General features: G+C 36.3%; 2 protein-coding genes across 2 annotated transcripts; both read right to left on the bottom strand.

Annotated features, from left to right (window-relative positions):
* Positions 1 to 1,336: 1,336 nt before the first annotated feature.
* stim2a (tromal interaction molecule 2a) lies at positions 1,337 to 13,627 on the bottom strand. The gene is made up of 12 exons (XM_026204153.1): positions 13,510 to 13,627; positions 13,195 to 13,325; positions 10,287 to 10,401; positions 10,073 to 10,184; positions 9,208 to 9,323; positions 8,059 to 8,236; positions 7,549 to 7,726; positions 7,306 to 7,467; positions 6,348 to 6,448; positions 5,893 to 6,131; positions 5,025 to 5,208; positions 1,337 to 4,814 (listed from the first exon to the last, which is right to left on the bottom strand). The coding sequence occupies exons 1-12, from the start codon at positions 13,625 to 13,627 to the stop codon at positions 3,461 to 3,463; spliced, it is 2,988 nt and encodes a 995-aa protein (XP_026059938.1). The 3' UTR covers positions 1,337 to 3,460.
* A 2,762-nt stretch (positions 13,628 to 16,389) lies between these two features.
* rbpja (recombination signal binding protein for immunoglobulin kappa J region a) lies at positions 16,390 to 24,621 on the bottom strand. The gene is made up of 11 exons (XM_026204152.1): positions 24,515 to 24,621; positions 23,650 to 23,688; positions 23,461 to 23,556; positions 22,585 to 22,750; positions 22,300 to 22,474; positions 22,072 to 22,209; positions 21,796 to 21,908; positions 21,490 to 21,630; positions 20,913 to 21,068; positions 20,704 to 20,807; positions 16,390 to 19,907 (listed from the first exon to the last, which is right to left on the bottom strand). Exons 1-11 carry the CDS (start codon positions 24,532 to 24,534, stop codon positions 19,568 to 19,570), a joined length of 1,488 nt encoding a protein of 495 aa, XP_026059937.1. The 5' UTR covers positions 24,535 to 24,621; the 3' UTR covers positions 16,390 to 19,567.
* Between the last annotated feature and the right edge of the window lie 2,233 nt (positions 24,622 to 26,854).

Here is a 26,854-nt window from a genome sequence, read left to right as displayed (position 1 = left end):
TTAACAGAGATGGTTGATGCTCATGTGAGCAGTTTCTCCACCAAGCAATGTGTGATCCAAGTGGTAAGACACAGTCACAGAACAGAGTTGTGCTCTCTCCTGCTTTAACTCTTTTGTTCATTTGTGTCCCAAACACTCTCTTCTGTTCATAGAACAAAACACCTGCAAAAGCAAATACAAGTTCAAATACAAGAAACATGACTATCAATCAAATCAAATGATTTCAACAAATAAAGACAAAAATGTACTTACTTACAAGCATGACGACAATAACTATTGCTCGCTCCATCTCAGAGACTGAAAAACAAAAAAAAATCAAAGGGTCTTCAATGTAAATGTCACCGGATGACTGTGGTGGGAGGGATTTCTGTAAAAGGGCTTTAATTTGCTTAGAGGTTGGGGATTTTTTTATTTTGCTTAGATTAAGGGGTTTATCAAATTCATTAGTATTTAGTTTGTACACATTATGTTTATCTTCTGGTTGTTAAAGAAAGTTTGATTCTCTCAAAAACTTACATTTGTAAATTTACAAAAAAAAGTTAAAATTGTCAAAATTGTTTATTCTAATATAAAGTTATCTTTACAATCAATTTACAAATGTATCAAATGTTATATTGTTGTCAGCAAATGCAGAATGTGTAAATTTGCTGTTAATTTGTGCCAATCAGTTCATGTCTTACTAAAGCTGAATGAATATGCTGGAACTGGCAGAAACATGTTAAGGTTTAACTGTCGTTGTAAAAGTCCTTAGAAGAATTTCAGAGGTAACAATTATCAAGCCGGCCATAACAGGAAACCTGGTGTCACATCCTGTTATACAAGTCACTTCTAAAACTATAGCAGTGAACTTCTTTCATTCCTCTTTCTTTAGTGAAAGTCAAAATGTTTGTTGTGGCCTGAATTCACTAAATTTTTTTTCATGTTTTTTTGTGTGTGTGTGTTTTTTTTTTTTTGTGAGAATGTATTTAACTGTGAGGTGTATTGCTCGGTAGCGTGTTAAAATGTACTTATACATTTCCGTAACCACAACCTCTACCCACATATTTTTCCATTTAGGTTTGTCATGTAAACTAAACACGCTCTTAATGTATATACACTGGTGCAGTGAGATCTGAAAGTTGTGGTTTTCTTGTTTCCACATAAATCGATTTAAACTCCCCTCTTGAATTGTTAGTTTTAAAAAACCGTATCAGTGGGTTAAAAGTTTAACCTAAAATATGCAATCGATTATAATATATTATAATAATAATAGTGAAGTCATTAAAGCTATATATTAACACACGCACACACAAAAACAAAAAAAAACTAACAACCACTGGAAACATTTGTGGTTAAAAAACATAAAAGCATGACTTACCTTTTACAAGAACCTGTGAACAGCATCTGATAGAACAAACATTTCTAAAATTGGTAAGAAAAAATTCAGACTCAAACTAGGGAGTTTCATGATAATAAATACACTTCATGACACTGTTTGCACATTAAATATAATGACAGAAAAATGTAATTTAGATGTTGTGTCAAAACTTAGATAGTGATAGGTACAAATTGATAGCCTAAATGCACTGTAAGTCACTTTGGATAAAAGCGTCTGATAAATGCATATATTTAAATTTACATTTTTTACTTTCACTTATCAAGATGAGACCATTTTAACAACATCATAAAAAATTATGGAAACAAAAATAGGTAGGGGTGTGTTTGAGAATGTCTTGTTTATTTCCTACTACTTTAGGTCATACGGTTGAAACATTTTCAATATTATTATTTATCTAAAATATTCACAGATATCGGTTGTCATTAATCATGCAAAGTATGACAAATCCAAACTTTCACTGTATCAGCCTGGTTATTTTCAAAGTGATTAAGATCTGTAAACCCCTGCCTGCTGGAATGTACATTTCCAGCAATGTTAACCAATTTGATTAAAAAAAATAGTAAACCCCAAAAAGAACATTTGCTGACAGTGTACTCATCCTCAGGCCATACAAGATGTGGATAAGCTTGTTTATTCTGAAGAGATTCACTTGCTCTGCAATGGATCCACTGCAATGAATAGGTGCCGTCAGACAGAGAGTTCAAACATCTGATAAAAAAATCACAATAATCCACACGTAATCCTCACAACTCCAGTCCATCAATTAACATCTTGTGAAGAGAAAAGCTGCAAGTTTGTAATAAACAAACCCATCACAAAGATGTTATAACTTGAAAGAGAAAGTGACGTGACATACAGCCAAGTACGATGACCAATACTCAGAATTCATGCTCTCTCTGCATTTAACCCATCCGAAGTGCACACACACTGTGAACACAGACTGTGAAAACAGTTCTAAACAAATTTTTTGGTAGGTTTTGTTCTAAGAGGACAACAAGGGAGGTATGTTTATTGGAGGAGCATTATTATAGATTATGTACTCTAGATCGTTGAGTATTTTTAAAGTTCAAATGTGTTAATGTATTTGTTTCTTATAAATACTTCACAGCAGAAGATCGGTGAGCAAGTGATGTACTGCTAAATTTCTATAAATCATCTACATTTTGGATGGCCTGATAGTGAGTAAATATTCAGCAATTTTTCACGTTTGGGTGAACTATGACAATTTTCAATTAGATTTTTATTTTCTATTTTCACATGATGATATAGAATGGAAAAGGGCAGGATCCAACAGAATATCTGCAATTATACTGGGATAAATGTAATTTCAAGAAAAATATTTCTATAGTCAAATTTTATTATTGTATATTGCATACTGAACAAAAAAAGTTGCCCCAAGTGTTGTAAAACAAAATCAAACAGACACCACAATAATACTTAAAATTGTGAATCAATTGTTAAATTAATAAATATTTATTTCTTATTTGAATTTATAAATACATTTATTCATTAAATAGCAATTAATAAAAGCTTAATTTTCATACATTATTAGTACTCATGTAGTAAATAGAGTATATTAATTAACCTTTAATTATTTGGTTTTGTTTTGTCTTCATTTTACTGAACTATTTTTAATGACATTTTGTGAAAACAAGTAAATTAAATAAAATCAAGCTTGTTGTGATCTTCTCTTCAATTGCTACAATGATCTGTTAATATGCAAAAGTCTAAGTACATCATCACAAATTATTTCAAATGATGAACACATCTGCAATAAAGAAAGAAATATGTGCAATAAATATCTAATTCAACAGCTTTCACTGGACAGAACATCTTACGCAATACAGTGTCTCTAAATCCCACTTCAAAAAGTGCAGTTCTGATTGTTTATTTCACAAAATTGCACCCATTTAGCTGAGGGTCATTTGTTTTGGGTCCTGCATATCACAGAAAAACCAAGGGCACTCCATTCAGCGTGTTTAGCTTTGCATATGTTATAATTTACAAGGCAGCTTTCCAAACCAGTTTTAGAAGTGACTTTGGCCTTTTAAAAGTGTCTGAATTCCTACATCTTGTTGACCCTTATGAGTCTTTATCTTTTTCCTTTTCCTTCTTCTTTTTGAATATATTCTTGAGCTTTGAAGATTTCTTGCCCTTGTCTTTACCGACAGATTCTGTAGAAGACAAATTTGCAGATTGTCCTTCATTTCCAAGAAGGCTTTGGCAAGAGGAAGACACTGAAGCTGCATGACTGAGATCCCCAGGACTAGGCATGAGAGGGCTCTCGTAGGACTTTTCTAGAATGCCGTCATACACTAGTGTGCTAAGCGAGTCTGAGGATGGTTTCCAGAGCATCAGGGAACTAACAGTGAGGTCAGGTGGGCCAAACTGTCCTGAGTTTGCAACCAGAAACTCCTCCTGCGATCTCTTAAGCCTTGGAGCCTCCACAGATAGACCCGCCATTTCTCTCTGTATTTTACCCATCGGAGTTTCCACAGAGCTGTCTGTCTTGCGTTGTAGTCGTTGTGTCTCCATTGTGAATTCTTGCTCATCTCGAGAGACTTTTTTGGAGGGAATTTCCATGCGATTATCCCTATTCTCTTTAAAGGACTTGCTTCTCTCGACCTCATCTTTCAGTATGTTCCTTGAAGCCAAATCAGTGGAAATATCTCTCATTTTTTGTCTTTCAAAATCCATGGGCAGATCAAATTCATCTTGTGCCATCAATCGTGAAGGGATGTCTTTGTATGAATCTGTTTTGCCTAACATCTTGTATTTTTTAGAGCTTTCCACTGAACTATCAGAAGTGGCATCAAAGGAGTTTTCCCTAAACGCTCTTCCTCGCTGGATATTGGTTGTAAAATCCCGGCTTTCTTTGTGTTTAATGGAAGTGTTAAAGGCATCTGAATATCTAGTTGTACTTGTGGTCTCTATATCAAATTCTGCTTTTGGTATCACTCTAGAAATGCTGTCCATATGATCTTTTCTGTCTCTGAGTGATCGTTGTCTCTGACTATCCATGCTGATCGCTGCTGGAGACATCTTTTCTGTAGAGTAGTACCTCATTGTGGAATCGAAAGGTAGATCCCTGGGTAATTTCCTTGAGTCAATGCTGGCCTCAGTTTCTCCTCTACTCAGTTGTCTAGGAGGGTCCACAGAGGCCTCTAGTTCGTCTCTAGACATCTTTCTTGATGGAGTATTAAGGTCCAGTTCGTCTCGTGAAACTTTCCTTGAGGTGTTATTCACTAACAAAGACTCGTCCATCTCCTCCGAGATTTTGCGTGAGGGACTGTCGTCTTGTTCATCCAGGGAGATCTTTCGGGGCATTTTATCAGAGAAAATATATTTTCTTCGAGATGGGACATCAAGGGTGCTGTACATTCTGCTGATGGAAGACCCGATAGAATCTGTATCTGAAGATGTTTCCATAGACTCCCTGTCAAAGAGATGTTCGTTCATTAACATGGGTTAATAAATGCTCTAAAACTTTTGTTTATTATTAGTTCATGATACCTAATGCATGAGCTAATATTAATGAATGGAACTTTATTGTAAAGTATTTTTAAGAATCTCTGAACTGCTCTTTTCTTGCAAAATGAAACTAATGTAATGCAAAATTAAAGGACAAAATGCCTGGCTGACATACTGTTTCACGAGAGGGGAGAATTTGATATGCTCTTCTTCTTCATCTCCATATCGGCGTAGAGGAGTTCGTATGGGAATCAGGAGGTCTGGGTCAGGTGATAGGATGACAGGTGATGACACAATATGCCCAGATCGGCGAGAGCGAACCAGAGACCGTGGAGAACATTTCAGAGGTGCAACTGTGACTGAAAAGTAAAATATATGATTACTTTACACCTGTTTCAGTAATCTAACATTGAGTAATCTAATTGAAATTACTTAAAGTGATAGTTCACCCAAAATGAAAACTCTGTCATTAATCCCTCATGTCGTTCCAAACCCATAAGACCTTCGTTCAATTTGGAACACAAATTAAGATATTTTTTATGAAATCTGAGAGCTTTTTGACCCTGCATAGACAGCAAGGGAACTACCATGTTCAAGGTCCATGACGCTAGTAAGGAAATCATTAAATATGATGTGATATCAGTGGTTCAACCTTAATTTTATCAAGCTGCAATAATACTTCTTGTATGCAAAGAAAACAAAAATAATGACTTTTACGAGAGTACCACAACGCGGGATCAGAAAGCTCTCAAATTTCATCAAAAATTTCTTAATTTGTGTTCCGAAGAGGAACGAAGGTCTTATGGGTTTGAAACAAGCTGATGGTAATTAATGACAGAATTTTCATTTTCGGGTGAACTAACCCTTTAAAAGTGCTATAATGTGTTGTAAGCTATATTTTCCATACCATACACAAAATGTCCTGATTTATATTAAATTGAAATCAGATTGGCTGACATATTAATCTCACTTTGTCTAAATAATATAAAAACAGAAGAAAGAAAACACATTTAACTAATAAAAGAAATAACCCAAGTACCAACCAGGAATCTGTGGTATAATCTGAGGTATTTCTTCATCCATGTCCTCCACCGAAACGGGCACTTGATAGGATTGCATTGCAGACCGGGGCATTAGCATCCAGTTGGGGTCTGGGTATAGTGTAGCAGTGAGACTGGGCAGGCCAGCGTTTTTCATCACAGGAAAACCACACAAGCTCTCAATCTGCTGCCAGCGGTGCAAACGCTCCCGTAGACAAGCAGTCACCTCTGCCAGTGCATTCCTTTTACAAAATACAAACAGTATGCAGGTCACTGGAAGCCCATACTAAGTCTACTCATGATTCAGATGTTTTCTTGAAATTTCAAATTTAGCATAGATTAACTAGCCCCCAAAAAACTGTTTGGGACCCATATTTAAAAAAAAAAATTCTCAAAGATATTTCCCTGCATTATTTATTCATAGTGAATTAAGTCAAAAATGAGAATAAACAAATTACTTGGCCTCCAGAATTCTCTGATCCACTTGATCCAATGAGGAGCTATGTGCAACATGTAGCGTACCAAACACAGAACTCCTTTTTTTATTGATCTTCTCAGCCTGTGCAAAAATACAAAGTGATTGAATAATACAGTTCTAAACATTCACACAAAACTAAAAGATTGCTTAGAATGTACTCAAGTTCAGGCCATCCTAGATGTAGATGTGTTTGTTTTTTCATCTGAACAGATTTAGAGACACTTAGCATTACATCACTTGCTCACCAATGAGTCCTCTGGGTGCCGTCAGAATGAGAGTCCAAACAGCTGATAACTTCACAATAATCACCCTAGTCTGTCAGTTAACATCTTGTGAAACAAAAAGCTATGTGTTTGAAATTAAAAATAATTTAGGGGGGGGGGGGTCTAATGCTACTGTATTTCATGGATTCAGAGTTATTTACACTGTTAAAAAGTTGGATTGTCATGCTAAACATGACTAAAGTTTGTGTGATGTAGTATTTCTATGCCAAATACATCCGTTACAGGTTCGTACAAGTTTCTGATACAAGAAAACCCCTTGTTCCACTTCCCAATGAACCCAGCGTTACCTGAACAGTGAATGCAGTTTGTTTTTCCAGGGCAGCAACAGTGTTTTGTAAGTGTGTTTGTTTTATAAACAACACTGTTTTATAATCGACACTGGATTTGTACATCATTTGATAATGAAAGACAGAGCATTCCCAGCTATAAAATATCCCCGTTATCATTCTCTGAATGAGTTCCGATGAAGAAACAAACTTATCTACATCTTGGATGGCCTGCGGGGTGAGTACATTTTCAGCACTTTCTCATTTTTGAGTGAACAATTCTTTTTCAATTCAAAAAGCAAAACAACTGAAACCTGAAAACATGAATCACTGTGTATTTGATTCTATGCATGATAATACATTTGAGATTCATTCATCTTTAAAATACCTCATCTTTAGCCGTGACTAGTTGTTGTTCTGCACTTTGCTTCTTGATGTTGTAGTACTGGAGTTCTACCTCATGGGTGAGCTGTAGCCACAGCTGCAAAGATTCAGGAACTGACCAGAGGCACTGCATGTCTTTCTCGGCCCTCTTCAGTGCATCACGCACCTGTACAAGGAGCCCAGAGAACCATGGGGTTTTTTGAAGTCTTGTTAGGATATGTTAACACTGAGAAATGCAGATCCTTACCTGTTCGAGCTCTTCTTCTGCATACCAAAGACGGGTGAGTTCACTCACTGCTCCATCTCGAAGTTTGTGCAGACGGTTGGCCTCTTCCTGAGCACCCTGAATCTCATCTCTCATCTTTTCCTCTAGATTCTTCTTCTCTACTGCTACTGTGCGCTTCTCTTCCTGGGCCTTTTCCAACCTTTAAAAATTTCAAAATGCAGCATTTATTATTATTTTATTTATTTTTTGTTAAAGGAGGGTATTCATTTAGGACTTTATTATTTTAGTGCCAGATATTTTTTGTTAATTAAAAAAAAAAAACACTGAATTTTACACTACTGAGTAAATGTTTGAGGTTGGTAATACTTTTTAATAAGCCCACCAGCAAAACTACTACTGGACTACTGAATTCTTTAAAAAAGCATAAACTCTGACTTGTTGAATCAAGTACAAATCCACCCAGTTTATTTTGGTGAATTGTTTCAACTCTTGCTGAATGTGATCGTTCAGAAATCTAGAAGATGTACTCACTGCTCCTGTAAGTCTGTGAGGCTTTGTTCAGCTCGTTGCAAGCTTTCCAGGTCCTTCATCATCTTTGAAATATGAATCTTAGATGCTTTATTCTGTACTCGTGCAAACCAGCATCCACCAATCCCCATTACTACAGACACTATCAGAACCAGGTCTTTCATCCAGTTGTGTGGGGGTCCTGGAGCAAAGGTACATGGGGATATTGGTCAGGCAGCCAATGAAACATGAAACATTATGTGACGACTGTGTGTTTATTTCACGCTCAGAGAGTCATTCTGCTGTGTGTTCTCAAAAAGGGGTGCATGGATATTTGATTTCACATGTGCTTAAATGATACACATCAGTCAGAGCTAAATTTAATAATGACATTTAAAAATCCACAACTGTTCAGAATTCATTATACTGTGGCTTCAGCAAATGAATGATCTGATTTTCAGTTAAAGCTGCAGTAGGTAACTTTTGACGCTCTAGCGGTTAATAAACAGAACTGCTTGCGTCTTGCGGAAGAACATTGTAGCCAGAGCTACTTCTCTCTGTTTATGTCTAAGAAGAATCAAACAAAGGTACTGGGTTAACCCCCCGCGGTACCCCCGAAGCAATCTAAAATAGTCCGAATATAAACACTTATTATAGGTGCACCCTAGTGATTCAGGACAAGCCAAAAACACGGTTTGGAAAATGGATTCATGGTGTACTCGCTTATTATATACATTTTTCTACATTTTGAACAAAAACAAAGTTATGGACCGCAGTTCTGATTGGTTATTTTTTACCGGGAGCGATGGAGTTTCTGCAAATGGCAATAGGAGCACTGGGAGGAGCCAGAGGAGCTTGATTTTTTTTCACAGATTATCGGTCTCATATTCTACTGTCAGGACATAATGACAGGTTTAATAAATATGTAAAAAATATTTTTTTACAAAAGTTATGTACAGCACCTTTAAAGCATACAATGCATACAGTTCAATAAATTAATTGAATCACTGCTACAGGGGTGCAAAAGACCAAATTTAAGAGTTATTTAGTTTAGCAACTTGACTTCATAATGACTTCACTGCAATGGTAATATCTTGAATGTATAACGGTTTTAAACGTGGTTATTTAAAAATAATTAAATTTTATGTCAATATATGTAAAGTGTATACATACTTGTAGGTGGGCCAAAGAGCACTACATCCAGAGCTTTGAGTTTGAGTTTTTGTTTGTGTTGCTGGTCCTGGATCTTCAGATATGTGCTCATAAATGATGGCTCATTGGAAGCAATCCTGTAAAAACAAATCAATAAACTATTATCTTAGATTAAGTAAATAAATTACAATTCAAACTTTTGGGTTCAGCAAAATTTGTTTTTAAAGAAATTCATTCTTATATTCAGCACTTATGCATTAAATGTATCAAAGTAAAGACACTTATAATGATACAAAAGATCTCTATTTTAAATAAATACTGTTCTTTTGAACTTCCTATTCATCAAAGAATAATAAAGTTATCACAGTTTCCAAAAAAATATGAAGCATCAGAACAGACTTCACCTTTGATAATAATGAGAAAACATTTAAGTATCACATTTATTTAGTGCACTTACCTAAATTTGCACTATAACATTTTCATTCTGTTTTCTGTGATTTCTCGTACTATTAAAAATATCTGTATAATAGTTTTTTGTAACTGTGATCACCACTGTAAATTGATATGCCTATACATTTTTAACTATTGTGAATTGGATTAGCTAATAAATTGTCTATATATGTGATTTATATTTATAAAGAGTATACAAGGATCTGTAAGAATTTTACACTTCTCCGCTTTACATTTTAGCTGCTGCTGAAATATATATAGTGTATTTTTCAATATCTATCCTTAACATACAAAAATGTTAGGTGCAAATGCCTGTCGAATGAACACTAATGAGATCAGGATGATATGAGAGGGCACTTACCAAAACTTAAGACAATTACATTTTAAATGGTTCCAGGCTGAACTTTCATTTGGTTCAGTCTTGGTTTTAACTCACCTGGGCAAGGTGTTCCCATTGACATGCAGCTCTTTGAAGCCCTTTTCATACTGAGGCAACTCAACAAACTCTCTTAACCATCTCACGACATCCTCCTGAGTCCAGTTATGCACTAACAGAGAGAAATGAAGCAGTGAAAAACACAAAAGAGAGGAAGAAAGTGACTATTTTACATTGAAAACATGACAAGATTCAATCATAGAGACCATCTTACCCTCAGAAGATTTCCAGCCCCTCCAAAGCTCCTCCAAAGTTATATGCTGATCCTCCTGATGGAGTTTACTGTGTTTGTTTGCCTGTTGCTGCTGCTGCATATCTTCAATTATGAACTACAGTAAGAAACAAAGAAGAGATATAAAAGAGAAATTGATTTAAATGAACTTACACATATCCTACAAATGTAGTGGCACATTTAAAACAACAGCTGAGTAAACATTCAAGATCGAAAGAGTCACTTGAGTCTGGGAATGTGTTTTGATATCTGTCTCTGCTGTAATCAGATGCACCACTTGATTGCAGGCTTCTTCACTGCTTACATCTACAGTAACTAAGCCATATCTATAGCAACAAGGAAAAGTAACCCAATACCAGAGACTCGGAGGTACTTCAGGACATTACTTAGAAACTCATCCCCCTCTGCTATGTTCTCCCAGTGCCAAGCCTGAACAGTTTGTCTTAGGTGCTGGGTGGAAACATGTTTCTAAATTGACCAACAAGCTCAGGACAGAAACTCGAGGTTGCTCTGGCATAACACTTCAGCTCTTCCACAAACATCACATAAACATACCAATGGTAAAGCTGAGCTTGTCGGTCTGTGTGGGTTTATAAGTTTTACATCCTTAGACTAATACATTCATGTTATTCCACCACTTGTTCAATTAGCGGCAACAAGATGTAATACAAGAGGAAAGGATAATTAAGCACATTGTTGTGATTGCTAGTAGGGCTGCATGATTTTGAATATTGAAATATTGCATGATGGAGTTCTGTCGGTGTGTAATATCACACTCAAATCAGATTTGATGACCACAAAGATTTTTATATATAACCATTTTTTGTTGTTGTTGTTGGTGGTGGTGGTTATTTTTTTTTTTTTTAAACCAATCCGAATTCAAAAAATGCCTATTATATTTTTAACTGTTGAGAAGGTTTAGGCAAAGAGTGGGATTAGAGGCTCACAATGATCTATCTATGTATCTATCTATCTATCTGTAGATTGTATTTATAATACAAACAGAATATAAAGGATTTTATGTATTTCTAAAGTTTACATTTTAGACGCAGTTAAAACATCTATATTGTATGTTTCAATATTCACAGATAAATTCCAGGTCTGTGGTATTTGTTTGCAGGGCTTCACTGTTTGGTGAAATGTAATTATTATATATAAATTTGGCTGTATACTAATAATAATGATAAAGAAGAAGAAGAATTATAATAACTACTGCTACTGTTGTACTTTTTAACTGTGATTTAAATATTTAAGAAAAACAATATAACAATTTAATTTTACATTACAGCTGTAAAATTACAATACTAATATTTATGTCTGTCTTAATTTCTTAATTTTCAAATGTTTCAAATTATGCCTAACATGCAGAGGATATAAAGTGCCCTCCATAAGTATCGGACAGACTAAAGACAAAATTGCTTTCTCTTCTGTGGAGTCAAGACATTTGCAAATATGATTAAATGATGAATATGCGACAAAACTACAGAATGTCACATTTAGTTATTAGGTTTCTCGACACATACATGTTTAACCAAATAAAAAGTGTTCATCGCACTATTTGATGTGAGCATAAGTATTGGAACAGTTGAATTTAAGGCAGATGTAAAAGATTAAAAGTTAATATTTAGTTGCAGATCCCTTGCATGCAATCAGAGCAGTGAGTCTGCAGCCCATAGACATCACCAGACTCTTGCTCTTGTGCTTTGAAATGCTTTTCCCCAGCCTTTAATGCACCCAATTCCAACTGTTTCTTGTTTTGGGGAGTTACTGTCTTTAGTCTCCTCTTAAGATGGTGAAATTAATGTTCAATCGGATTTCAATTTTGAGACTGATTTGGGCAATCTAAGACTTTACATTTCTTTGCCCCGATAAAGTCCTTGACTGAACTGGCAGGTTGTTTTGGGTCATTGTCCTGATCCATTATGAAGTGCTTTCTAATGAGTTTGGAGGCATTTTCTTGAATACTGGTAGCCAAGATGATTTTGTACCCTTCCAAATTCATTCTGCTACTGCCATCACACAATAAGTCATCGTTAAAATTAAGAGGTCCTTTTCTAGAGACAGCCATGCATACCCATGCCATGACATCACCTCCACCAAGCTTTACAGATGAGGTTGTATGCTTAGGATCATCTGCAGTTCCCTATTTTTCCATTCTTTTGCTTTCCACTTAGATAAAAGTTAATCTTTGTCTCATCAGTCCATCAACTCAGTTCCAAAACTCTACTGGCTCACGAATGCAAGACTTAGAATGCAGAACCAATGGATATAACTGATAAGACACATTCCCTGCTTTTAATATTTGAAGAATTAATGCAACAGGACACAGCTGAACACTTAGGAAGACCTGTGTGGCAACTGTTCCAATACTTATGCTCACATCAGACAGGGAGATGAAACTCAAAAAGTGCTGATCTTCTTAGCTGGTAAAACATCTTTGTGTTGAATCACCCAATAATAGAAAGCGACTTTCTGTAGTTTTGTCTCATATTCATCTTTTAATCATATTTACAGATTTCTTGAGTCCACAGCAAACAGAACAATTTTGTCTTTACTGTTCCAATACTTATGGAGGGCACTGCATTTTGTTTGTTAAATCGTAGCCTGTGTGATAACTGCACTAAGCTATTTTACAGTTTTAGTTTGTTTAAATTTGCAGCTCTTGTTTAAAGACTTTGAAAGGATATTCTTAAAAATAGGTATAGTTATGATAAATTGATTAAATATTCAATCACCTGTTTCAACTGATCTTTTCTCATCTATTTAACAGTCAATTTCACAAAACTTTATTGACCATGATCTGTGGAAACCCAGCAGGATTCACATTAGGGCGTGAGGAAACTTCAGACTTGTGATTGTGTTCTTGTAAACATCTGTGACTGCTGATTACCTCCACACTCTCCTCCACCTCAATGCCTCCATCCTGATCATCATCCATCTCTCTGTGGATGTGCTGAAGAGCCTCCAGGCTGAAGCGGTCAGCCTCCGTTATACATGGAGGGCTCATCTGCAGACATGGATCTGTGATGAAAAATGGACAAAAGAGTTAAGTAATCCAGTAAACATTTGCAATGTCAATACATTACCATTTTATTAGTAATTTCACTGCAAAGTTCATGGATCTTCAAAACGTGCATTAAGCATTCTGAGGTTTAGTGAATGTTTTATTTATATGATTTGTATATATTTGGTGGTGCCCACGTGCCTGTTGAGGTCACAGTGGTGTCCTTGTACAGTCCAGGGTGCTGTGGTTCATCGCTGGAACAGACGCAGATGATGAGTCCGCGCAGCACGAGCAGTACGGTGAGGCAGAACTTACGCATCGCAGGGTTCAAGTGCCGCTTACGGTCTCTGATTTAAAAAACACATGTGCATCTAAATGCAACGTTACGTGATAGTGATGCTATTAACAGCTCCAGCTCCAAGAAAAGCTATGGCGCACCGGTTAGAAAAGCACCAGTGTAGGCATTTCACAAAAGAATAAAACACACACAAAAACGAGAAACTATTCGAAATGTTTGTTGGCAACCCCAAAATAAAATCACAACGTTTAAACATACATCCCAAAAGTAAAAAAAATAAAAAAAAAAAAGATTCAAAAAAGGCTTCCTTGTTAAATCCCAAAGCAATGGAAAAACAAAATAAACTGGATAATACAAATTTAACTAAATATTGTATTCCACTTCAAAAACACGGAGTCCAAAACAAAAATACGATGACAGAGAACTGAAGTCCTTCTGAAAGTCGAGTTACTTATGAGGAAGCGACAGTAGGCTACTTCTCTTTAGGAACGTTTGGATAATGAGTGTCGATTAAAGCTTTCTAGTTACTAAATGTCACCAAACTTGCTCGCATTTTGCGTACGTCTACTCTTGTAAAGCCAAAAAGCGTGTTCACTAATCCTTAAACAGCGTTTGACTCATGAATATTAATTAGATTGCATGTCGCTTGCAAAGTAAACTGATTTGCTGAGAGGTAGACGTTAACTTGGGATGTGAATATTAATTAGTTTATGTGATTGGACGTTTAGGAGTAACGTCAGTATTACCACATTAATAGTAATCATGTAATAAAATATTTGATAACGAGTAGGGCATTGTTCAAAACTATTAAGAATGCATTTCATACAAAATTACGCTACTTGAATGTAGCCTACTTAGTCATTAACAGCTTTCATTTGTGAATTAATTTGTGGGGCTTTAAGTAAAACGTCTTAAAAATGTTGACTAAAATAGTTTATAATATTGTTTTGTTGTTAATTTACTTATGTCATGAGTCTAATATTTTGGACCTTATTTACTTTAAATGGTATGCATCAAAACAGCTGCTGAATTCATATATTTTTCTTTTTTCATATATATATATATATATATATATGAGAGCATATCTACAGTCAACTCTAGAGTTATGAAATGCCGAGTTAGACAAAATTAGGAAATCTTTATTAATAAGCATTAATAAAAAATAAAAAAACTTCAATTAGGAGGGCTTTCACAGTAAAACACGACATTTACTCTCTCATATAGGTTTACATGTACACACACACACAATCCTGGCCTCAGGATTAAATTTAGAGCCCTATCAGATTAACATAGCCGAAGACTCATACACTCAGAAATGGCAACAGAAAAAAGGTTTCAAGTTACACCTCAACAACCTCATATGGTCCAAAAATAAAACTGGGCCTTGAGCGAGTGGATGCCAAGCAGTGGGGGAAACATTTGGCCTTTGGATCATGTACAAGTGACAGGTGTCTGTCATTGTAATTCAGGGCAAACTCACTTCAAAGGGAATATGAGAAACACCATCTCATTTCTGCCCCTGGTGGCCAGCATAGATGTCAGCAATCTATAATGGGAAAAGTTCTTGTTGACTTTAAAACATGGGCTTGGCTGTATGTGTTTCTTTCCCTCTGGTTAGTGTTGGTGATGTTTGGAAAATAATGTATGGGATTCCACCACAATAACTGCAGAATCCCTGATAAACAAGTAGAGTGAGAACAGATTTGCTTGTTCAGATCAATTACCATTTCAAGAGCCTTATTGGGCTTAAGGTGCAATTTGTTGTTGGCACACCACAATGTAAGTCAATCCACTTCCCTCCTGTGAAGACTTGCATCTCAGTTTATATTGCAAGCAGTGAGACTGCTAAACAGTGGGTATGTTCGGAATGGTATATCACCATACTGCTATCCCGTTAGTGTTTCCTGCACTGCAGCGCTGCATGACTAAACTGGGGATTCCCCCACAGTTCTCTAGGAAACACTTTTTTCTAGTAGGAGGTTATTTGAATCTTATAAAAAATCATATGTATGCATGAAGTAACGAGTACCTATTTTTAGCATCTGATCAGTACATTTGTATTCAAAGCCAGATTGAAAATGTTTTTAATGTAGTCTTATGTTCACCGCAGGGTTGCTTTTATTCGATCAAAAATACAGTAAAAATTTTAATTGTGCATATTTTTTAAATTATTATTTTTTTATTTTTATCTTTTTTTTTTGCAATTTAAAACAATTATATTTCATATTTTTAACATTTTAATTCTATGATGGCAAAACTGAATTTATAGCTGCCATTACTGCAGTCTTCAGTGTCACAGCATCCTTCTGAAATCTTTTAATATGTATGAATATATATCAGAAGGGACACAATACGCATTTACCATATTACAAAACTTTTCAATTTAAAATAAATGCTTTAGAACATTCTATTCATCAAAGAATCCTGAAAAAAAAGAATTGTGGTTTCTTTCTAGTGTGTGTGTACACTTTAAATATATGCAAACAATTTATATTCTTTTATGATTTAGTCCATACAATAAAAGTCAAAATGGTCAAGCATTTTTCAGATCCCACAGACTTTTATTGTATTGGCAAAAATAGCCAAAACATCCTTTAAAAATATATTCTGTTGTGTTCCATAAAAAACAAATATAGTTTTGGAATGACATGAGGGCGAGCAAACCATGCCAGAACTATCCCTTTTCGCACACAGTAGTCATTGGGCAGTACTGCGATCTCCCTACCACAGTCCTTGATGGGTGTGTGTATTATGCAATTTACCACTGCAAAAAAAAAAAAAAAAAAGAACAATCGGACACTTTTTTAATCTATTACAGTGTTTAGTGATCCATTCCAAACGCAATAGATACACTGGCCCTTTAGGAGTTAGACAGCAACAATACAGTACAAATCTGCTAGAGCATGCACTCAAAACCAGAACAGCTGATAGCCATTTGGCAAAGGCTGGTAACTTCCAAAATGTAAATCAATCCATTGAAATGGCTGAGAAAACAGACACCAATTCTCATCATTTTTTTTTTTTTCTACAGACAAAACTGACGAAGATAACCGTGATCGAACACACTACTTTCTGTTCAATGTAAGCACAGTGGCACAGGTGACAGGCAAACTATGTGATAGACAGAAATGATAAAACTCAACATGGTTAATCTGGAAGACAACTGGATACAAGAGGAAAATAACACTGAAAACAAAAGTTGGGCGTGACCTTCCCAATTTGACCTTTCGATTTGGCGGTTTGCATTTCGGCACTTGCACAGGGTATGCTTTAATATTCTTCCCTGATTGAGGAATTGCTCACAGTAGATACTAATGGCTTTGCAAGAATTACTGGGTTTTGGCTTTTATTTCTTCTAAAGCAACAATTTCAAATGCAGACCAAACATGGCCTTACTACTTAAAAATGATGATATACAAAACAAGTTTCATAGTAACTTTCCCTCAATCATGGAAGAAATATTTTGAAATATTAACAAACCATTAAATGTAATACAATGTTATATAAAATAATCAATGTAACATTTAGACTCCTATATAAATATTAGCCATGGTAGGAAGGGATCAATTAAAAGAACCAAAACCACTGAGGAACTACGTCTGCCATTCCTATATATTCCCAAACAGTAACAAAATGCAGTCCATACTGAATAACAGCAAATTCCAGAGCACACTATTTCACAAGTGTCTCTTTCTGTCTGATCAGATGATGCATACAGAGTTGTGTGGGGCGGGAAAAGTACGTCAAAAGAAACTAAGATGCCTAGAAAGAGCAGAATTGAGATGACAGTTTGCTCTGTGTATTATACTGCTAAAAAGGTATAAACGAACAATCATGCCCTTTCCACAAAAGGACATAATTTGTAGTGTAATATTTTATCAACAGATCCTGTTATTAAGCAGTAGTGGTGTAAGGCCTCATTTTTAGTCTGCTTTAGACTACAGCTGTTACAGAAGTTAACATTTGTTACTAAACATTTGATTTAAAAAAAAGTTGCATGTGACATCAATTGAAAAGGGCACATTTTTACGTAGCAGTGATGCCACTTCTGCAGTCAAAATATAAGAAAGGCAGGATAAGATTCCATTTTCTGTAATCTACAAACCAAAGATCTTCACCCAGCATGTGTGATAACAAGTGCTTTTTCAGGTTCTTTCCATTCAGCTTGACACAAATAATCTATTTGAATACATGCAGGGATGGGTCCAAAAACAAGATAGTCAGTTAGTGAGGTTGACTAGATTTTTAGTACAACCATACACATTCATACATCCATTTGAGTATCCAAGTATAAGTGATGCCATGTTTAGGTAAAAATGAACTATAAAACTGATTAGTCGACGAGCGTGTCAGAAAACCCTTCAAGGGCCAGATTTACTAGGGTAAATTAGCGCAAGACCATTTTACCACAAAAGTGCTGACAGGAGTGAAAAGTTTTGTGGGTAATGTGCAAATTTACATCATTTCCAATGACCAACGCAATCTACCACAAGCATCAATTTTCCAACCTATTCATAAATTTTTCACGGTCTTTAGTAAATCCTGACAGTCGTTTTTTAACACCAAAAGAGAGTTTGTAAATCTGGCCCTAAATAGGTTGATTCTGAAAATGAGTAATCTTGGACATCCCTATCTGGTATCATTGAGAGAATACAAACTTTTATTCATTCAAGCTTCTTGTAACATGACTGTACTTACAGAATCCCAACAATTGCTTCTCTATATGGTTTAATCACATGACAACAAAGCACCAGTTTTTCTACATGCTGATTTTAGTCTGATACTAACAGTAATCGTGACACTGAAAGCGTGAATGATATGCAAACGAGTCCTTCCCTACCAAAGGATTTGAGTCGACCAATTAATTAGAAATCGCTGACCCATTAAAACGATTTTTGTGCGTTTATGTTAAACTAAATGGAAGCCATTAGGTGTGGGATTTTTTATAGGTTAGCATTGTGTTGGCAGCTTGAACATCTATAGCCAATGAAAAAGGGCCAGATCAATGGCTACGCTTATGTGAGAAGTACGATATGATTTTAAAGTCAGTTAAAGCTTTTGTGTTAAAGACTTCATATGAAAAAAAAGAGCCACCTTCTCCCAAATACACAAAAATGGCATCAATATTACATCTTTGTTTAGTGGCGAAAAAAAAAAGAATGGGAAAAAGACCAATATACATGACATAAAATATTATTACAAAACAGAATGGGTCTGGTGAACACTCCAGATGACTTAAGGCATTTGCCAAGACGAGTAAAGGCAGCTATAAGTTCAGGCTTTTAAAATGCATGAACCTTTTCCTTCTGAGCCCAAACGCTCACAAGAAATATACAAAACTATTTGGTAACAAAAGTTTACTATATGTTATAAAACTGAAAAAGGTGAAAAATGTACCTTAGCTAAAGCTTATAAAATTATATATCAATAAAAATAATAATAATAATAATATTCCTTGGTCCGTAAAAACTATATTACTATGATAACTTTTCTTCCAAGCCTGGCGAAACAGTGCATTAAGCCCTTTAGTAGAAAACAAAATCACTCAAAGCCACTTCCAGCTTGCACTTACTAAGAAAAGGCTTTGTTTTGAAAAGAAAGTGTTTTTCGTTGTTGTTTTTGGATTGTTTTTATGTGAGGCTAACGCAGCGATCCTGTGGCATCTTGATCCACGGCACACATCACTTCTTTTGCCACTTCCCCCGAAGTGAGTGAACAGACTAAAAAAGAACTGCAACAAAGAGAGATAGAGAGAGAGTAGAAAAGAGACATCTTCATTTGTTCTGTCCAGTCTTTTTGTGAAGTCTTGTCTCTCTTTTCTTCTCTCTCTGTGGCACCATTATCCATTTTTGTGATCTGTATCCCATGAATCTATGCAGGAGAGTCTACGAGTGGACAGATCACCATCTCTCACAAAGGCTCACATACTCACACATGCAAACACACACTGAGATTCCCAGGTTAGGAGACAGACATAGCTGAGGAAGAGGAAGATGAAGACACGCTCCCCGTTGCTGCGTATCCTGCCTGGCTGTCGACGGCTGACTGCAGCAGTAGGCTGGAGGATGAGGAAGATGGTGAGGTGGAGGAGTTGCTGTTGGCCCGCAGTATGGCTCCCGCGGCGCCGCAGTGAGGACGTGGTCCCGGCTCTGGCGTGTAGGTAAAAGTCAAGGCTGTGGAGTAGATGATGCCATCATTACGGACCAAAGTCACAGGAACCTGCACTGGCTGCCGAACCCAACGCCACCCCTCACGGAATGCAGAGATGTCAGGAACCACGCAGAGCACACTTTCGCCACACCTGCAGGAAACAGAACGTGTAACTATGAATTGCTGACAATCATGTAATGAATATTCTCAATATATTTGTAATGATTATGCTCACAGGAAAACATAAATAGAGATTAATAGATCACAGGCTATCTGCAAAGTTAAGACTTCACAACCTGTATAACTAGAGTCATCGAAAAGAAAAAAAACATACAATCTCAAAATAAATTCTACATGTTAGATTCTTTAAAAAGTCTGCATTATACATTCAATAAAGATAAGAGAAACAAGGTCATTGTAAATTTAAAATACTCTAGACATTTATTATTTTTCATTTTATATTGATGGATGGATGGATGGTTATATATTGATTGCAATGTACAATAATGTTTAAAGAAAGACAATAAACTGATTATGGTGCAGTAGAAAATCTATACAAATGTATGCATTAAATAACATTCTTAGTCTTTCCTCCACGTGATGGTTCATGAAGATAACCTACAAGAGTTTGCTGAATTAAATGCCAGATAAAGTTTATTGTGCAACCAAAATACCAATAGTAACATATATATACACATACATACATACATACATACATACATACATACATGTGAATAATGCACCAACATGCACAAGGATTCTTATTTTAAAATGTAAATGACTTGCTAAAATAAAATAAAACAATAAGCTTAATGGAAAGCTTTTAATTATGAACAAGCCCAACATGCACCAGGACTCTTATTTTAAAATGTGCACGATTCACTACTGCCAGGTGCTGTTCTGTTTCCTCAAACTGTACAGCACTGTAACTGGTGTGGTGGTTTTACCTGTACATTGTGTCTGCCTCTACATCTCCAAACCAGACTCTTAGGTTAGGCGTGAAGTTCTGTCCCGTCAGTTCCAGCATGGCAACATCTCCTCCTCCATTCAGCTACAACATAAAGGGTTAAAGGTTACTTTCTTACAAATACTATGACATACAGTCCATGCTCTTTTATTATAAAACAGTTTGATGTAATATGTAGTCATGCATTACCTGTAAACTTTCAACAACAGGCACGGGTGTGACAGGTGAGAGTACAGGGCCCATCCCCTCATAGAAAGTGTACTCTGCTTTGTCTGTGCTGATGATTGTCCATGACGCCCCATCGTTGACCATTTCTTTGTTTGTTTCTTTGGGACAGGGTGTGGCCTGAGAGTAGAATGAAAATATTTCAATTATTAACATTTAAAAGGCTACAGAGCCTCAAAATAATTAAGAAGATGAGAATTTAAAGACTAATTTAAATAACAGGAATCGCAATTCGAACAGATATTTTTCGCACTATTAGTCGCACCTGAGTACAAGTCGCAACAGTCCAAAAATACGTCCTGATGAGGAATAAAACATATAAGTCACACTGGACTAGACGGTAATGTTTTCTCTTGGATCATTTGTCTTGGTTAATGTCAAATTAATTTTGATAAATAAGTCGCTCTTGACAATAACTCGCAGGACCGTATGTGCGACTTAAAGTCCGGAAAATACGGTATGTCACGTTTTCATCGATTATAGGGCATCATATCAAATCTATGCAGCAAAAGCACATTTCTAGAAGTACCGGTGGACTGACCTGGAACTGAATTATCCTCTCTTGTGACAGGCAGAGATACATCCTCTCTGTATCTTTAAGGTAGAAGGCACATTTATGTAGTTGGGACACAGGATCATCGGCGTCCATTAGCGCTGTCTGCTTGTCCACTTTACGGATGACCTTCACAGAAACACACAGCATTTCACCTCCAGAAAATCCTTGCTATTTACATTGTTACACAAACATATTTGAGTCACAGCTATAATGTCACTCCTTGATTGAGCAGGACACAATCTCTTAGCCCAACCCTTTTAATCATGTACAATCAACTGGATAATAGCTCACCAGTCGGGGTAGAGCCATGCCTGTCACAGAGCACACCAGCTTCACCGTCTGACCGTAATGGATATAACCATCCCTGACTGTAAACTCTTCACCCTCTGATTCCTCATCATCCACTGGAATTCAGAATTACATATTATTACCAATTCATAGTTAACATGAAAAACTGCAGGTGTTAAAAATGAAACCACTGATACATAATTTCTACACATTCTTTCATTAGATGATATGAACTCTGGCACTTCTTTTAACATAGTATTTTAGTGGCGAATAACTCACATAGATGAATAAAGAAGGCTCCCCACTGTTGTGAACTAGCATGGAAGTTTCCCCCTTCCACATGAAGGTACCGCGTACTGACAGTCTGGGACCGCAAGCGGTTAAAAAGAGCCACCTTCGTCCCAGAAGCTATGCACACTATTAAAGACATTGAAAATGAGCTGCTTACAAATTCTGGACATATCAAGACTCATTTAGTGACTCAAACAAGAAATGCTTTCGACTCACGGTCTGCATTCTTCAGCGACTGTTTCTTTTTGGAAGGTTTGGAGATGACCTTGATTCGTTTGCTGAGGAAGACACCGATATCCGCGCTATTCCCGTAGAACATTTTCACTGACAGCATGAAGTGCTTCCGTTTGTCCGAGTCAGAAATGTATAATGTTTTTGCTGTGCAAAAATTCTGCAGAAGCAAAGCACAAAAGTTGTGATGCCAGAACACTGATTTTCTTTAAGTTATTTTAAAAATGCAGCTACAATACATGTGTGGCCATAATAAAATCCATAAAGCACCTTGCCCTCCAAGTTGAGCTGCTGCATTTCTTGTTCACTGTTTCCAATGCCGATAAAGGCACAAGGCTGAGAATCCTGCTCCGAGCAGCCCTCTCTCTCCATCTGCTCCTTCTTTTTCTTCCAGCCACAACCCATCAGGTAAACACATGGTGGAGGACAGAAGAATCTAATAGATTGAAAGAGTTTTTGAAGTGATTAAAGAAAAAATAACTTGGATGCTTGTATAAGGAATCTTTCTTTTTTTTTTTTTTTTATGGATCTCTTCATTTACATTTTGTGTGTTTAACTGGACTTTACCAAAGCTTGATTCATAGTCGACATGAAACGTAATTAATTTTACTTCCAAAATATGTCAAATATACAAGTAAAACAGGATATTCCACAAGCAAAAGAGTAATGTGGGGCTTGACTGAACCCACAAATAGTCATATTTATGACCCATTAACATCTATTGGGGTCACTTAAATGTAAAAGATCCACCTTTTACAGTTATCAGAAATGTAATTAATGTTTTTTGCTGTTTCCCGAAATACATCGGGATCCATTTATGACCAAAATGTATATATCTATAGATGAATTCAGAGGTCAAACTTTCAGATGAAATCCAATCACGGGTGTAAACAATGCATCTCTGCTGAACATTTATGCTCGATTACTCAAGACAGATGTTAAAACAAGGTGTCAACAGTGACTGTGACAATTAATGAAGACTAGTCCTGAACCTTTTTCCTTACTGATTAATCATTCACTTTAAGACCGGAATTCTGTAATAACCTTTAATAGACACACCTGTGATTTCATGTTGACTGGCTTTATTGTATATAACATACATAAACTGTTAATAATATTTGTGTACAGCTAAAACTCATCACTCACCTTTTTTCATTGCCGTACGATTTCTGTGCAACTTTTGCATGCAGTATGAGTACTGTCTGATCTCCTCTCTCCTTCAAGTAGTTGCGCATTGCCTCCCTGCAAACCCACAAAATACAATAGAGAGGTTTATTTAAGCTGTTGTTTTCCATATATATATATATATATATATGAACTTAACAGTGCCTTTACCTTGTTAAACGCTTTGGCTGAGGGAGCTCCCCAAATTTCCTACAAAACAAAGCAAGACAAAGTCAAGACCAACTTCAAACATCACTTTGATCCACACTCCAAAATAATCAAAACAAAACTGTCCGAGCCCAGTTATGTCTACCAAGAAAGACAGCATTTTTGAGCAGGATAAACAAGTTCAAGAGTGCATGAGATGCCCCTATATGTCTATTTAGACAGATCACGAGGTTTTGAGATACAAGACAAAATAAGCGTAAAAGTTGAGATAGATATGAGCATTTTACATAAAAATGAGAGGACGTTAAAAATTACACAATTTTAAGCTAAAAGTAGTTTAACTGAGAAGTCTGACATGAAACAGAGAGAAGGTTTTGAGTCCTCTCGAAAGCTCTCAGTTTTTGTTTTGCACTCACTGGACTAGCTAATTTGGCTGGCTAACATCTGCTAACCTGCCCCCTCTCTCTCTCACTCTATCTATCTCTCTTATGTACACCAACTCACAAGTTTGCTCAAATTTTATACAAGTACTTTACAAAGTATGTTAAAGATTCAAACACGGCGTTAATACAATCTTACTGCGTTTACATTTAAATGTTTGCTATCAACGGTATACAGTGTTTATGAAAAACTGCTGAAAATCTTTCAGCTAACTAAAAGCTAAACGGCTAACTGAATAAAAGAGCACATCGTTGAAAACCCCGAGAACCACGCAGAAGTACTCCGAAATGGGCCAGCAGCACAGAGACAAGCGGCCGTGAGTGTAAAAAAATAAATAAACCAAAGCAAATAATCTTGACTAAACAGACAACACTTATTTTAGGTGTGACTTTTTCATGCCCCGTCCGTTGATAATTTCGCTGCTTACCCTGTCACAACAGGCGCCATCTTCACCAACTCTCTCTAATAACGCCAACAATCGCGAGACTTCCCCCCGTATGGAATTACATTTGGTTCAATAAAAAAGATCGTAAATTTATAAAAACTAAACGTAACTTTTCCACAAACTATCAAAAATATGCCATTACAAAAGAAGAAAAACACAATGAAAATTAAAAAAATTAACTCAGTCGCACAAATTTAACAGGCTCTTCAAATATGCTTCATTCTTTGTAAATGTTTTTCAAAGATTCATTTTCGCTAATCGTGGATTCTGAATGCATTGCTACAGTTTTTTGTTTGGTGTTTTGACACAAACCTCTCGTGGTGGGTGGGCTTAACAGTGATCCACTCTGATTGGATAGTGAGCTTTTGATGGACATATTGGAAAGCTCTCGCGGTGATTAAATCTTGTCGCTACCGCAAAAATTAGGCTTGTTTGAGATGAGCAAAATCTGCGCAGAACAGATCACCGGTGATCACCGCGAGATGCATGCCAGTTAGAAAAGTGTCCGAGTTACATCCACCTTGCTCTGATGTCATGCTGGCGTGTGCCAAAAAACTCTCGCAACGGCGAGGCGGCTGTGTCGGATTGAGCAGTCGAGCGCAGTTGCTCTCCACCGACTGCTCTGTTCAAAAGCATGATGGGAAACGACTGACTGACGACACAGCTTCATGCTCATTGGCTGAGAATGTAAACTGATACATTTTAGCTTTATTCTAAGAATTAGATTACCCATTTATTTATTTTTATTTACATGCGAACTAAACAATAACAAAACATGCCTAGTGAAGTAAAAAATTAGGACATGCATTTATTTTATTTTATTTTTCTCTTTAATTTTTTTTTTTTTTCCTTGTTTTAATTTTCACTTTATTCTATTGTATTATTGTGTGAATTAATAAATCAATCCATTAAAAATATACATGCACACATACATATCTAAATGGTCTGTTTAGCCATTATGCCTCATATTTGTGTGGTTTCATCTGAGAAGTGTCAAGTGTCACATGATGACAAAACAGTGGTATTTGCATGACATCCACTTCGTCTGCGATAAAAAACGTGAACGCGATCTCCTCCATTGCTGACATTTGCAGGTGACAAAACAGTGAGATTCAGGAAGTGTCCAACTTCAAAGGACTTTTTTGGCCCATCCCCTTACTGCAGCCGCCTACTCTCATCTACATTTCAGACGAGGCAAGGCATATCTCAAACAAGCCTATTATTTTTCACAGACAAAGTGAAAGAAATTTCTTTTAAGCTCATACACAGGTTCTACCATGTAAAGAAGTTTATACAAAGATTTAAATCTGACATTGATCTTACATGCTCTTTTTGTTCGAGTTCTGAAGAAACTGTACACTTATTTTGGTCATGTCACTACACTCAGAAACTTTGGGATGATATTGGTGTGTTTGTCAAGTTTAAGATTTTGCCAGGCTTTGCAGTACATATGAAAAACATTATATTTGGGTATTATTACTCTGACCCCACAAACGAAAATATCAGTTTTGTTATTAATTTAAAATTTTCCTAAACAAATTTCACATTAACAAATGCAAATTCTCCAACTGTAAATCTGTCTTCTCTGTTTTCTTAAAGGAAATGGAAAACTATTTGAATGTAATCTCAGTATCTACTAATAAGAAAGCTATAAGGACTGTTAGAATGCATGGGAGGCGGACGTACTAACAAGGAGGCTAAATGGCTAAAGCCATTAGTGCATCTCTTGAGATCAGGGAGTGAGGTTTACCTGCACAGTACTACTCGCTAGCCTACGTTACATAAAGAGCTCTCAGGAGAGACACGGAGCAGTATCGTCTTCCTCCTCCAATTGTCCTTCAAGGCAGCTTGAAGTAAGCTTGTGTTATTGAAGTAACCAATAACATACAAGCTTTTCATGTTACAGTGTGCAAGTTTGTTCTGGGTTATTATTGTCATTCAGTAACACAAGCTTACTTCAAGCTGCCTTGAAGGACAAGAGCTCACCTTTACAGACTGAGACGATTGAAGGTCAAATATTATTTACATATTTAGTAATACAAATCAGTGCGAGAGCTTTCCAATATGCGCACCACTGAGTGGAGTCTGTACTTCCAGTTCAGAGAGCACCTGTCCATCAAAAGCTCACTATCCAATCATAGTAGATCACTGTTAATCCCGCCACCATGAGAAGTTTGTGTCAAAACCAAACGAAAAACTGTGAAAGCGTAAGCGAAATCTGTGGCAATGCATTCAGAATCCATGATTAGTGAAAACAAATCTTTTTCATTAACAAAGAATGAAGCATATTTGAAGAGCCTTTTAATTTTGTGCGAGTTCATT

This window comes from Carassius auratus, chromosome 26, assembly GCF_003368295.1.
Source record: "Carassius auratus strain Wakin chromosome 26, ASM336829v1, whole genome shotgun sequence".
Lineage (NCBI taxonomy): Eukaryota > Metazoa > Chordata > Actinopteri > Cypriniformes > Cyprinidae > Carassius > Carassius auratus.
Note: the sequence above shows the minus strand (reverse complement) of the source record. Positions and strands in the feature narration are given on the sequence as shown.

Excerpts from the sequence above, each read along its gene's own strand:
- stim2a (XM_026204153.1), bottom strand. The coding sequence starts at position 13,627 with ATGCGTAAGTTCTGCCTCACCGTACTGCTCGTGCTGCGCGGACTCATC. Across the intron at positions 9,324-10,072 it reads AATGGGAACACCTTGCCCAG|GATTGCTTCCAATGAGCCAT; the intron begins GTGAGTTAAAAC and ends TTGTTTTTACAG. Across the intron at positions 8,237-9,207 it reads GCTCTTTGGCCCACCTACAA|GACCCCCACACAACTGGATG; the intron begins GTATGTATACAC and ends CCTTTGCTCCAG.
- rbpja (XM_026204152.1), bottom strand. The coding sequence starts at position 24,534 with ATGGCGCCTGTTGTGACAGG. Across the intron at positions 21,069-21,489 it reads AGAGGATAATTCAGTTCCAG|GCCACACCCTGTCCCAAAGA; the intron begins GTCAGTCCACCG and ends TTCTACTCTCAG. Across the intron at positions 20,808-20,912 it reads CTGTTGTTGAAAGTTTACAG|CTGAATGGAGGAGGAGATGT; the intron begins GTAATGCATGAC and ends TTTATGTTGTAG.